This window comes from Balaenoptera physalus (assembly GCF_965194825.1).
Source record: "Balaenoptera physalus genome assembly, chromosome: 1".
Lineage (NCBI taxonomy): Eukaryota > Metazoa > Chordata > Mammalia > Artiodactyla > Balaenopteridae > Balaenoptera > Balaenoptera physalus.
In genome coordinates, this window is record NC_138882.1 from 131835667 (window position 1) to 131850942 (window position 15276).

Here is a 15276-nt window from a genome sequence, read left to right on the forward strand (position 1 = left end):
CCGTATTAGAACAACACATTTCAACCCTTCTTAGCATCATCAGTTTAAAAGCTGTGTATTCACTTTGGCAACCAATTACACTAAAAGATATAAAATCAAACTGGAGAGGGACTAGACATATAGTAATTCTCTAAGTATTACATCAGTGGGGGGAAAAAGTGGATATAAATAATCCAAAGATCTTTATTTATCTTGACATTTCATAAATGGATCACAAGCTATGAATGTTGAGGCTGTGTGATAGCACAGCACTGTGAGTCAGTAACTGATTTTATGCCAGAGAGCACAATTCTCATGTTAGATTGGAGACAACACTGTTGATTAGAATGGGGATTAGTAAAGTTCAGCCAAGTCATAGAAAGACATGCAGATCTAACAGTGAATGTTCCCTTTTTGTGGAGTAGAATTAAATTTAAATTCTACTACTCTCTTTTGTTAGGGTCAAGCTTCATCATTAGATTAAGTCCAAATTCCTCCTTTATGATTTAAATAGGTCAAAAGATATACTGAATGGACAGAGAAAAAATGTTAAAGGTAAAACTTGATCATTAGTTTTGTTTGCATAGGCTGTACACTTACTTCATTTTCTAGAACTTATAAGAGTAATTTGTATGAAGCTATTCAGAAAAATTGCCTGTGATTTGGTAAGCTACTTTTCTCATAAAAGGTATCATTAGAATCTCTTCTGCATTTATTGAGAGGAGAAATGATTTTACTCATTTTGTATAATTTCTAAAATAACACTTAAATAATCATTAATTTAGTCATTCAACAAACATCTATTAAAAATGTATACTATATGCAAAAGCACAAAACTTGTACCTGTGAGGGCTGTAAAGATTTTAACACGCAGTTCCTATGCTCAAGAAAAATATATAATAAAACAATCAAATAAAACCATGTTTATAAAACACACAGTATTAAATGCTACAATAAAGGTATAAAGTGCTGTGCTTGTTAAGAGCATGGAAACACCTCAAGGTGGAGGGATCCAACAGTTTCATGAAGGTGTCATTTTAGCTGAACTTTGAGGATGGGTGGGAGGGGCAAACTATAAAGAAACTATGGTGTGATAAAAAGCACAGGGCATATAAATGGGTCATTTAATTTAATTTAGAACATGGGTTGCAAAATGAAGACTATGAGGACCCATGGCTGAAAAGGTAGGAGAGCTGGGTCATTACTTCTGGGTGTATTTTGGAGTCACCAAGGTTCTTGGTCAGAGAAGTGACTTTATCAAAGTCATGCTTTAGAGAACCTGGTACATTTTTACTTTTTAGGATGAAGTGAACTGTAAAATATTGGGGGACAGCCTTATAAGTCAGAGTACTACTACAAGAAGTACAGGAGGATGACGACAGTATGAACGTAGAGAAGATTGAAGCAACATATTGACCACTACTAGGAATATCCTTTACAGTTCTAGACAAAAGATTTGCATTCATAGCCCTTTGTCTTATTTAATTTGGAATTTCCTCCAAGTTTCCTGGATAGTCAATGCATACCTTTTCAGGAGGGAATTATGAGAATGATTCTTCAACTTCTGTCTGGACCTGTCCAGGTGTGGACATCTGCAGTAATTATGGGATAGCTTAGCCCAGAGATTAGGGAGTTAGTTAGTAGCCGGCTCCAGGGCACAGAAAAAAGGAAAAGGGCAGCAAGGTTAAAGATGCTACAAGGGGTTACACTTGAATTGCTTCTCAAAGTAACTCTAGAAGGCTTTATGTGCCTTTCTTAATTGATCCATGCTTAACAATAGCTACATCTGTCTGATATTCAGTTGTGCAAGAACATGTGATGAGGCAGAGGTGCTGAGTGCCCTTAAGGAGCATCTCAGAAAAGAGATGCTGTGAGAGAGGGTAGCTGCTTAGGACCAGTCATGGGGGTTCTAGCCTCTCACTCCACCTAACCTCAGCAAATTTATAAAGGTTTCTTGGATATCCACCATAGGGAGTCATCAAGGAGAATAACTCACACAATGTTCAGAGAAGATAAAATACTTAAAGGACTCTACTCCCTAAATACCATCCCAGAAGGAAGCATTCTTGAGAGAAAGATAGTTGGCACCCACAGTCTACTTTACTGTTATCTATTTACTGTTGGATTTGAAGGTCAGGTAGAAAATATTGGTCTTCCAATGTATTCTTAATTGAGGGGAAGAAGAGTAATAATTTTTTGCCCTCCTGAGACATAGGAAGCTTGGAGGCTCTGAAACTTTGGGGATGTGACTTCAGCAAGCTATAGAAATCTTGATTCAAAACTCAGTCTTCAAATACCGTAAGGAGTATCGCATGGGAAAAGAAAGTTAAGTGCAGATGCATCAAAATATATAGCTGTTTGTTATATACCTAACAAGGAAATTATTTCTGTAGCTGATAATTGTATAATTTGTATATGAATGATATATGATATATAAAGATCATTATATCTATATTTACATCTATCTATCTATCTATCTATCTATCTATCTATCTATCTATCTATCTATCTATCTTTTTTTAATGTATGAAGGACCTAGGGTGTTGGAATCAATTCAGTGCATAGAAGCGTTGGCATAGAGAGGCGAATTCACAAAAAACACTGACTGGTAACAAAGGGATTTCTAATTCAGATTGATTTGATTAGCAATAATCTTTAAATCTAATTTCTCAAGTAATGTTTCTTTCATCATTTTCCAGGGTACCAAGTTGATGAACATCTCATTTACATTTTTATTAGCCTATAAAGTTTTCCTGCTTATGCTTTTTTTACCTTACCCCGAAAGCAATACTTAATGTTTAATAATAGCTTATAGAATTTATGGCAAAGACTTAGGTGCCAAAAAGAAAAGTGACACTTAGCTAGCATACCCTTACATCATTCTTACAATTAATACATGCTTAAAGCATTGTTTCTGAGACCATAAAATTACTATTTATGATGCATGATCTATGATTTTGTCTCAATTTCCAGACCAAAAGCCTAGACAGTAGGAGACTGCCTCCTTGCCTTTAATAAACAGTATTCTGTAACACAGGGCACATTCAGTAATTGGAGCATAGAGTTTCTGGTTTCGACTTCTGAGAAAACCACTTTTGAATGCCACAGAAGATATAGTGTTCCTAAATCAAGTCTCAGTTATTTAAGACTGTGTGTTTAGTTTCAGACTTAACGAATTTGACATGAAGCTTTCTCAGACTTTGCCATCATGGAACTGCAAATGACTATTCAGACCAAGTTTAAAGTTAATACCAATGAATGGTGATAAGAATACCTATCCATCATTAATGGCATTCACTAGAGTAATATTTAAGCAATAACTTATAATGATGTGCATTGACTGGTATAGTTGGTCCTTGCCTATGCTTTCTGTACCTGAATTGTGGTAGCTCATGATGGTCATATAGGATTTGTTCCTCTGTCTGAAAAATTTGGGAGAAATCAGAGATAAGGTAACAGTGCTGCATACTGTGAAATCACATAGAGTTACATACCAGAATCTCAGAGAAAGACAGACGGACAGACCCAGAGAGAGAAAGTTTCTAAATTCTTTTTACAAATCCAGCATTTGTTCCAAAGCCCGACAAAGATAATTGCAATGGACTGAATGGGTCCTTAACTCTGTCAAATTCATATGTTGAAGCCCTAAACCCCAGTACCTCAGAATGTAATTGTATTCTGAGATAAGATCTTTAAAGACATAATTAAGTTACGGTGGTCCCTAATCCAATACAACTGGTATCCTTATAAGAAGAGGAGATTAGGACAGAGAGAGAGAGACACCAGACATGTGTACACCAATACAACCATGTGAACATGCAGCAAGAAGGCCATCTGCAAGCCAAGGAGAGAAGCTTCAGAAGAAACAAAACCTGCCTACACCTTGATCTTGAACTTTTAGCTCCAAACTGTGAGAAAATAAATTGTTATTTAAGTCATCTAGTCTGTGGTATTCTGTTATGGAAGACCTAGCAAACTAATATAATAACACAAAAAAGAAAACCATAGACTAACCTCACTTATGAAATATTAGCAAAACAAGTTTAGTAGCAAGCTAAGAGAATGATGTGCCTTGACCAATTGTATCACTGTAGGAGTACAAAATCATTCAATGGAAGAATGACAATTGTTCTGGAAGCATCAGCCAATGCAATTAGGAAAGAGAAAAACAAGATTTTAATTATTAGAAGGAAGCAATATTATTACCACATCTAGGAAATATAATTGTCAACTAGGAATATACAAAAGACTCACCTAAGATATCTACTCGAAACAATAAGATAAATCAGTAAGTTCAATGGTTATAAAATTAAAAATCAATAATCAACAAAGTTTCCTATATATAAACTATAACAAATTAAAAAAATACAATGTCATTTGCATTAGCAGCCAAAAGATAAAATCCCTAGGAATAAATTTTAACAAACTCACAAGGAAAATATTCTGCAGAAACTTAAATAAATGGAAAGAAACATATTGTTCTTGAATAGGAAGACCCAATATTATGGGATTATTAATTTTTCCTAAATTAATATATAAATTAGGATTTAACCTAGTTAGGATACCATTACATTTTTTCCTTAGGGAAAAAAAAAAACAAATAACAATAAAATCAGAAACAAAATAGAACAAATAAAAAATGATAGCCTACTTTGTTAGCAATTGTGTTCTAGGCAGTGCCTAAGACTTAACATATATTAAGTCACTTAATACACAGACACAGACACACACACACACACACACACACACGCACACATACACAGCCAATAAGGTGGGTAATAATATAATCTGCTTTCTAAAATTAGAAAACTGAGACCTAGAGAGGATAAATGACTTTCCCAATGGCATACAGCTAGTAAGTGGTAGATATTTTCTGAGATTTAAATGTAGAGAGTCTGGCTTTGGAGTCCATGCTTTTTACTATTGTAATCTAGTGCCTCTAAAGTTCATATGAAATTTAAAAATGTAAGAATAGTCAGGAAATTCTGAAAAAAAAGAAGTGCCAGGGGAGAGTACCTGAACTTTTAGATATTAAAACATAACCTAAATATACACTAACTAATAAAAGAGTTGTGTTTGCTATTAGGATTGGAATACACAGATAGACCCAAATAGAAGACAAAGGGGAAAATAAGGAGTATTCAATACATATTGTTAGACTACCTGGATAACCTTTTGGGGAGAAAAATAAAAACTGAATTCCTATTTCATTCTTTATACTAAAAGACATTCCTGATAGAATCTACATATAGGGGGGAAAACAAAATTAAAAGTACGTGAGGTAAATATTTGTGATTTCCTATTTACACAATCTTTAAAGGACCAAGTCTTTCTAAGCAGAGGCCACAAAGCAAAAATTTAAAAATCTAGTCACATAAATTTGAAAACATATATAAAAAAATGCTTAAAGAGGAAACTAATAAAATAGGCTGCAACAGATATGACAAAGCTTAAAACCTCAATGTACAAGGGTATCTTCCAAGTCAGTAAGAAAAAGTTAATACAAAAATAGGCAGCCTACAGGATAAGGAATTCAAAGAATCAACAGTATATCAATTAAAAACACCTCAATCCCTTATACTTAACAAGATTTTATTATCTATATAATTGGGAAAGATAATAGATATTGGTATTTTATGCAAAGGAAAGCAGGTATTCATACTGTAAAAGGTAAATAAATCCACTTTTTGAAAGGCTTTTTGGAAATAATTATCAAAATATAAAATTCACATACCCTTTTGCCCAGCTACATATATACGCATAAATAATCATGGATGTTAAAAAGATAAGTCCATTACACCCCTCCTACCACAACAGCATTCACAAGTTAATGGCATTTCCAGGGTTCAACTATGTTGTAGCATGTATCAGTACTTCATTCCTTTTTATTGATGAATAAAATTCCATAGTATGGATATACCAACTTTTATTTATTCACTCATCAGCTGATATACATTTGTTTCTACTCTTTGATTATCATGAATGATAATGGTATGAACGTTCATGTACAAGTTTTTGTGTGTCTTGGGTATATACCTAAAGTGGAATTACTGGGTTCTATAGTAATTCTGTATTTTACTTCTTAAGGAACCGTCACACTGTTCCAAAGCAGCTGCACCATTTTATCTTCCCACCAATAATGTATGTGTGTTCCAATTTCTCCATATCCTTACCAATCCTTGATATGATCTTTTTTTATTATATTCATCTTACTGGATATGATGTGGTATATCACTGTGGTTTTGACTTGCTTTTCCCTAATGAATAATGATGGACATCTTTTCATGTGCTTCTTGGCCATTTGTATACCTTCTTTGGAGAAATGTGAGTTCAAATCCTGAGCCTATGTTTTAACTGGGTTATTTATAATTATTGTGTTGTATCTCCGTTACATTTTAAACTTTCATTTATATTAGATACTGTTCCTATAAGATTTTACATCTCAGAAAGGAAAAGAGAGGTTAACATGCACGGAGTGCCTACTATGTGTCATAGTACTAGGTATATGTTATACATAGTGAGTGGTCATTATCCTGAGCTCTAGAATAAGCCCTGAATGATGCTTCAAAAGTTATTAAAATAATTTGAATTGGGGTCAGCCAAAAGCAAAATTGTAAAACAAACAAAGGTGGTACCTCTTTCTAATTATTCATTCATATTTTCAAGCTACCTTTCTCTCAGATATCTCCTTTAAATCTAATTTCTCCTAATACTTTTTAGGGTAGTGTTTCTTAAATTTGAATATGTATATCAATTACCTGGGAATCTTGTTAAAGTGCTGACTTTAGGTAGGTCTGAGATTGTATTTTTTAACTAGTTCCCTGATGATCCTACATTGCTGGTCAGTGGATCATATTTCAATTAGCAAGGTTTTAGGGTATGAACTGATTACTAAGATTTTAACTATAAGAGCTAACCTCAAGGATTAGGAAATTTTGCATTTCTACAGAGGTGCCCTAAAATTTATAACTGCTTCAAAATCTAAAGAGTGAGTCTATGGTAGGCAGGGGAATTGATCATCTTGAGCAGGGGCCTTATCTAGCATGTAAGAGGTGGTATGCCCATTCAGGAAGAGGCCCTACTTGGCCACTTTCTCTAATGGAGGTGTTCCTAGCCTGACAACTTGAACACATGCTTGTGACTACATAATGCAGGTTGAGAACCTGAAGGTTTAGTTGAAATTTTTCTTCCAGCATCAATTTATAATGAAAATAGAGGAGTAGTTGAAAAGAACTGCAGTTACACTACTGGTTGAACTGTATACATTTTGCTGTTTTGATAAATAAAGGCATTTATAATTATAACATGATTCTGATATAAACCAACCCTGTTGAAATAAATAAACCTTGAAAATGTTATGCTAAATAAAAGAAGTCAATCACAAAAGATCGCATATTTTATGATTCCATTTATATGAAATGTTTAGAATAGCCAAAACTATAGAGATGGACAGTATGTTAGTGGTTGTCTAGGTCTGAGCAGTGAAGGGTAGATGGGACTGATGGCTATTGGATATTACGTTTCCTTTTAGGGTGACAAAAATGTTCTAAAATTATAGTGATGATTATACAATTCTGTGAATTTGCTAAAAAAACCACTGAATTGTACATTTAAATGGGTGACCTACATGGCATATAAATTTTATCTCAACAAAGCTGTTTAAAAATGTAATGCAGAAATATCATAGATAAGGAATAGAGCTTAGAAGAATGGGTTTCATATAAAGAGGCACCAGAATACCTTGATGTGCTTAGTCTTTGAGACAATTCAGAGCTGAGAATAGAGCACATTTCCCTGACATTTAAATTCTAAGTTTCTATCTACCACTTCCAAAGCTTAAATTCTGGTCAGGTGGGCTGAGAAGTTGCTGTTTGGATTAAAAGAAGGGCAGTGTAGCATTGTGAGAGCTGGCTCTGACAACACACAGCATGTAAACACCCACTCGACCAATTATTACTTCTGTCACCTTGGACAAGTTACGTAACTCCTCTCTGCCTCAGTTTTTTCGTCTGGAAAATGAGGATAAAATCTTGAATGAGGATGAAGTCAGTTTTCTGATTCCAGATTAAGTTCATAAGGGATTATTGCCTCGTCATAAACTGGAGGCATATCTGATACTTTTAAGCTATAAAACTCATGAGTACATTATCTCTTTAAAAAAGAGAGAGAGAGAGAGAGAGAAACCACATTTTATAATTCCAAGAATTCACTTGTTAGTGCCTTTGGAAAGAAAACTCAAGCCACTTTAAAAGAAATAACAGGGTCAGAAGCTTCTTGGTATACAAAACTCTCTCCTGAAACATTCAGATGATTTAGTTAAGAATGAACTGGAACAACATCAACAACATTTCCTTGAAATCAGATGTAAATTCCGAAAGAACTGGGAAGCACTTGTGAAGCAGTGCTTGAGTAAGTGCTTACAATCCAAAAATGGGATGAGGTAGGATAGAATAAATTCAACTATGAAAATAATACTATCACCTGCACAAAGTATATATGAAACTATGCCTTTCTGTGAAAAAGAAAACACTCCATAATCCCTATACGTTATATATTGCATCATCCCAGACATGCTTTTCTCTTTGCTATTCAGTTGCCTAAAGCTACACATAATTGATTTGTCTCCTGATAACTGCAGAAACGACTGCATGAAACACCAAAGTGTAACAGCTTTTAAAAGAGATATTCGACAAAGTATGAAGTGGGGTGTATACACTTGGGGTGTATGTATATGTGTACATGTGAGGGTATGTGTGTGTATTGAATGCTCACATACATGCATTATATCTCCATGAGTTCTTGTGCCCATTTACTAAGTGTCATATACAGTTATACTTGAATCAATTAATATTGCTTTAATTGTACATGTAGCAATATCTGGGACTTAGATAGTAACATATTCAGTTTCTGTTTTGTTTTCTCAATACTTGCTTAGTGTCTTATGGCTGCAAGCCCTGTTTCAGTAATACATACAAGAGTCATAAGGGAGTAATTGTTTTTTTTATTTACAAAACTACAGATGTGAAGTCAGATAACCAGGTTTGAGTCCTATCCATCTCATTTATTTATTATCTGCATGGTCCTGTGGAAGTCATTTAACTTCTGCAATCCTCAGTTTCCTCACTGGTAAACTGAGTCTAACGGTAACTATCTCACAGGCGAACCAAATGACAAATGTATGTGAATGATAAAACACTATCACATGTTAGTTAACTGTTCTCATTTTCCATGCTTGAGAGAGTATATGACTCATGTGCCCTCTGGACTCAAAGGGGAGAAGAGGGTTTAATGCATGTTTATTGATTGCCGACAGAATCTCCGGCCTTGTATAAAGCAGCACATGCATATGTATTGACAGATGGATAAATTAGTCAGGGAGAAGTAGTGAGACTCAGGATAACCAATATTTGCCTGCTTTTCAGAGCACAGTAAATCTCAATCTGAGTCTCAAATTGCAGTCAGCATGTCTAGGAATTTGCAGCACGTGTTCTCCTCTATTATTGAAGAAGACAGCTGCCTAGTCAATGTAAATTTTATTGTAAAATTGTTTAATAGAATTTACAATTATGGGAGGACAAACACACTTGAGACACTAATGGAGGGTCTGAATTTGATATGTGTAGACAAAGAGGCCTGTCAGACTTAGCATCAGTTATTGTTTCACAGAAGAAGGTGGGCAATAAAGGAAAGTGACTACTAATGAAAGGAAACCCCCACTGATATATTGCCACCATTCCTGCTAACCAAGAGTAAAAACTAGGAGTGGAATAAGCACCTAAATTTTTGGTATAGCAAATAAATACTATTATGTATATTTTACCCTATTGCACTCAACCTTTCTACACCATTTGATACCCAGGATCTTTATCTATTGAAACTCTCTATACCCTTAATTATTGTGAGACTACATTATCCTTGTTTCCCTCATACCACTCTGACCAATCCTTCTTTGTCTCCTCAATGGCTATTCAGTAATTCCTAAAGTCTCTGTGGATGTTCTCTTAGGCTTAGACCTTGGCCAAATTTCAGCTACTGTTATGGCTGCAAATATCACATATAATTTCCAAAAACTTACATTAAGTCCCAACTTCTCCACTGAATACTAGTTGTATATTTTTAAATGATTAACAAGCATTTCCACTTGAAAATTTGTATGTGATCAGCAAATCAACATGTCTGGAGGTAACTGGTTTTTCCTCAGAACTGAATCCTTTACCTAGTCCTTTATCTTTGTCTATTTAATCATCATATCGTCCCTCTGGAATCCACAATAAATACTGAGGTCAAAGAAATCCTCTTCAACACATTATTTATCATGTCTCCAATCATTCTCTTGCTCAAAAAGTCTCAATGGCTCCTCATTTCCTAGTGGAAAAAAACCCTATTGGCTGTAAGTGTCCTTAAGAGTGGGAACTTCTGTGTTCTATTCATCTGTTTATCTCCCACACCATATAGCCTTGTGTATTGTACATCATAAACTATAATAGTTACTTACTGAATTGAGTCAAACTCCTTGGACTTCCATTTTCAGTTTCTTTAGTCTCGTCCATTCCTAACATCCTACAAGGACCCTTCACAATCTGTTTCATGCCATCATTCTATTCACTCTCCCTTAAATGTACTCGACTCATTTGTCCTTCTCAGTTTTAGACATGATTCCTCTTCTTTTCTCTGTCCAGTTCTTACCACTTTTCAAAGTTCAGCCCAATTTCACACTACCTCTCATAAATCCTTCCCTAAATCTTCTAGTCACCTTGATCTCAATTCCCAGTGAAATCCTAACACTTCTAAATTTGTGTTCTTTGCCATTCCTTGCTATGTAATGATCATATTTCTAATTATTCCTAATATCAAACCCGCTCTGATCTTTGGCTCTTTCCTCTTCTATAGTTATGACTATATTGATATTTTACTTTTGAATTGCTTATATAAACTTTCTTGTGTATTTATTTTGTGTGTCCAGCTATACTATAAAGTCTTTAGGGGGAAAAACTATGCCTTATTTTCTTGTATCATTCCCATATTCTAGCACAATGTTATGGAAAAAGTAGAGGCTCAAAAATACTTGTTAAATGGATGAATGAGTGTGTGTGTGGGGAAATGCATTAAAAGTGGGTATTGCAATTAACAGCTGTGAAGGAAATAATTCAACTTTTAAAATTCTGTTAGTTTGAATAAGGATGCTTTCAGGTTTTTTGGATACCATTTTCCTATATGATCTGTAACTTAATTAGCCCATTAGATAAGAAGAGAATAAAGACTAACGTATATATACATGCTTTATGCAGCATCCATAATTGACTATAAAAGTCATTAAATGTTATACCAGAGCTAATGAAGGAAGTTGGAGAACCCATGGAGAACTGTGAGACAAGAGTAGAGATCTATTTGGAATTATTTTGGTAAAATTTGCCCTAAGGCTGGTAGAATCAATATAATATCTCCTTCCATACTATGATAAAGCAAGAAAACAGTTATTTGAACAGGAGATGAAGAGACCAAGCTCTTAACCACTTTGTTTTTGACCCTGTTATAATTCTATCACTCAAAAATGTGATTAGCTCAGTACTAGACAAAAAGGATTTTGTTTTGCAAAATATATTCTGTAAAGATGTGGCACATATATACAATAGAATATTATTCAGCCATAAAGAAACAAAATTGACTTATTTGTAGTGAGGTGGATGGACCTAGAGACTGTCATACAAAGTGAAGTCAGTCAGAAAGAGAAGAACAAATACCATATGCTAACACATATATATGGAATCTAAAAAAAAAAAAGGTTCTGAAGAACCTAGGGGCAGGACAGGAATAAAGACACAGACATAGAGAATGGACTTGAGGACATGGGGAGGGAGAAGGGTAAGCTGGGACGAAGTGAGAGAGTGGCATGGACATATATACACTACCAAATGTAAAACAGATAACTAGTGGGAAGCAGCCACATAGCACAGGGAGATCAGCTCAGTGCTTTGTGTCCACCTAGAGGGGTGGGATAGGGAGGGTGGGAGGGACACGCAAGAGGGAGGGGATATGGGGATATATGTATACATATAGCTGACTCACTTTGTTATACAGCAGAAACTAACACACCATTGTAAAGCAATTATACTCCAATAAAGATGTCAAAAAAAAAAATTTCTGTCATTTTCCTGGCATTGAGAGGTTGAATGTGTTTCACTGGGACTTAATGTCTACCTCATTAATTCTTCTACCCAGATTTCATATAATTACCTTCCATTTACTTTATCACTAACCTCGGTTTCTTTTTTGGAAACCATTTACTTTTAAGTGATTCTAATGGGATTTCCCCCTCCTAATAAGTAATACAAATTCATTTACATTTATAATAAATATCATTAAAAAGATTTATTTTCTGAGAAATAAGATAATTTATTTTCAGGGAAATATAGTAAGGAGTGGAAATATCAACATGAAGGAAACTATTTCGCTCCCATTGAGATATGTTAATATTTATTGAATGAAGAGCCCTTCGAATTGACACTGTTAAGAGAGATGTCTCACACCTATTTTACAGGTTTTATGTATGATTTTATATGCAGCTCTATTTGTTCACAATTGTGCATGTGTGTGTAAGTGAGGAAAGTACACTTTAACTTGCAACATGACTAAAAGGGAGAAATAGACAACTACTTAATAATGAAGACATAAGACTGCTCATTTATTACACTGTTGAGCTTACATGTGATTACCACAATTAATAGAGTGTGAAAATCATGGAAGTTTGAGTAAAATGACCAAGATTCCAGACATGGCTTTTTTTCTCAATGGCTTTGTAATCTGTAAAAACAATTACTGTACAAGAGCCTTGGTTTTATATCTATTAAACGGCAGTGACAATAAAAACTATTTCATGAGGATTTACTCAGTAAATTAAATAAACAATGCAAATTAAAGTGCTCTGCATATATGAAATTAATATTTCAACAATTAAGTTTAAGATAAGAGCCAGAGTCCCTCCTCTGGCCTTTAAAACACTGCAATCTTGTTTGTAACCATCACCTGACCTTGTCTCCATCACTCTGCCTCCAGCCCATATACACTAGTGACTTCGGCTCACTCGTGCCCCTCCAATACACTTAGCTATTTTCTGCTCCAGGGCCTTTGCAGATACTACTATATATATTAATGATAGTGTCACTATATAGCTTATTTTATTTATTTATTTATTTATTTATTTTTGGCTGTGTTGGGTCTTCGTTTCTGTGCGAGGGCTTTCTCTAGTTGTGGCAAGCGGGAGCCACTCTTCATCGCGGTGCGCGGGCCTCTCACTATCGCGGCCTCTCTTGTTGCGGAGCACAGGCTCCAGACGCGCAGGCTCAGTAATTGTGGCTCACGGGCCCAGTTGCTCTGCAGCATGTGGGATCTTCCCAGACCAGGACTCGAACCCGTGTCCCCTGCATTAGCAGGCAGATTCTCAACCACTGCGCCACCAGGGAAGCTCCAATAGCTTATTTTAAATGGTGCCCACTTCTTCACTCTGCTTTCATTTTACCTCATTTTATTATTTTTCTTGTACTCACTACTAAATTATATAATATTTTTTTCCTTATTGTTTGTCTTGTTGTCTACAACTAAATTTCAAAAAATTGCCTGTTTTACTTGCTACTGTCACCTCAGTAACTAGAACGGTATCTGGCACACAACAGATGCTTAATAAATCAAATAATGCACACATGAATGAATTAATGAATAATTTTTCATTGATTCCTTACCATGAATGAAGCAATCTGCAAAGTGCTTTAAACTGATTATCTAATTTAATCATTACAATAGGCTTATCACTATTTCTATTTTATAAATGAGGAAAACAGAGGTGTCTGAAGGTACAGTAACTTGCTTGAGGTAAATATAGCAAGTGGTGGAAACAGTTGCCTGACTCCAATACCTATGCTTTTAATCACTGCTATATAGCCCCTGTATATCCAGCCATCTTTATATTAATTGATGTTTGATTACACTGTTACAAAATAGACCGAATTTACTATCAAAAGAACATTTACATAGCTTAATTTGAACCCCAAAAGAAATGTGTGTGTGTTCATTAGTTAAAATTAAACCAACTCCTAGAATCTCAAAAGCCACCATTTGAAAACAAGAATCCAAAGAGGTAGGTTTGTTTTCACAGGTGGCCAAGATATGACTTACCTCCAGGTGACCAGCAATTGTAGCAATATGCAGGGCAGTGAGGCCGCCATACCCAACCTGCTGTATGTCAGCTCCACTGTGAAGCAGAGAAGTGATCAATTCTGCACTATCCTGCAAGGAAACACATCTTTAGTGTTACTTTTCTCTCAACAGCAGCTTTGAACACTGTGCAACAGGATATATTGATTCCCTCACTGTCAGCCAATTTAGGCGCTCAAAGAAAACTTAAGTGTGATTTCTGGCACAAGAGCACATGAGAAAGCAAAGAGAAGCTCTCAGATGGTTGAAATGTAGGAGCAGATGACAGGCTGTTCAATTATAATCAGTCTTCTACCACTTGACCATGAAAGACAGAAAGGACATTTACCTATGGTGAGGCTCTTGCAAACTCAACTCAATCGTACATGTAGGTCACTCCAATAAATGTGCTTTCTCCAGCAACTGCACTATTGAACTGGCTGCAGTGGGCCACTTCATGGTAGTTTAGTACTTGATTCTTCTCTAACACATATGTGTCGTGGGTCCTATACATAATTAACGACATAGTGTCATGGGCTCTATATGTAATTAATCAGTAGTGTCTTTTAACTTGACTCATTAAAATGTTTTCACTCAGTGAAAATGTTTGAAACATTGCTTGAGCATTTAAGTTAGAATACTTTATGCAATGACCAAAATAATCCTTACTTTCTTCACACTATTATTTGCATTGTATTTCTGTCTTTGGAGAGACATGGTGCTTTTTAATAATATTAATAGAAATTAACATTCATTGAATTTTTATTATGTAATTAACCTTTCATACGCATTAACTTATTTAAACCTGGCACATGGAGACTTCAAAACTAGTTGCTGATAAAAAACGAATTAAATATCTCCCTAAGTAATCCTGTGAAAAATTACTACTATAAACCTCATTTTATAAGTCAGAACACTCAGAAGAGTAATGTGGAGGGTCACATATTCACAGAACTCCAGATCTGGAAGGGAATGCAAAGAAAGCTCTTCATGTTTAACTCTCTCCCTCAAAGTGAGAATTCAAACCACAACTTCTATAATACTTGGCCCATCAATATCTCAAACACACCCAGTGGCAAGAAAGTCAAGTCTTCATGGGATAGGCATTGC

The 15276-nt window shown here is 35.1% G+C and overlaps 1 protein-coding gene across 6 annotated transcripts in view; it reads right to left on the reverse strand.

Annotated features, from left to right (window-relative positions):
* The window catches only part of LOC309640595 (serine/threonine-protein kinase TNNI3K), a 299196-nt gene that overhangs the window by 240211 nt on the left and 43709 nt on the right, over nt 1-15276 (reverse strand). For 5 of the 6 annotated variants that reach the window (XM_082419553.1, XM_082419556.1, XM_082419558.1 and 2 more), the window contains one exon: nt 14149-14259. The exons of the other annotated variant lie outside the window; for it this stretch is intronic. In XM_082419553.1, coding sequence (XP_082275679.1) covers nt 14149-14259 — 111 coding nt within the window. The remainder of the gene's footprint in view (nt 1-14148; nt 14260-15276) is intronic. 6 annotated transcript variants of the gene reach the window in all.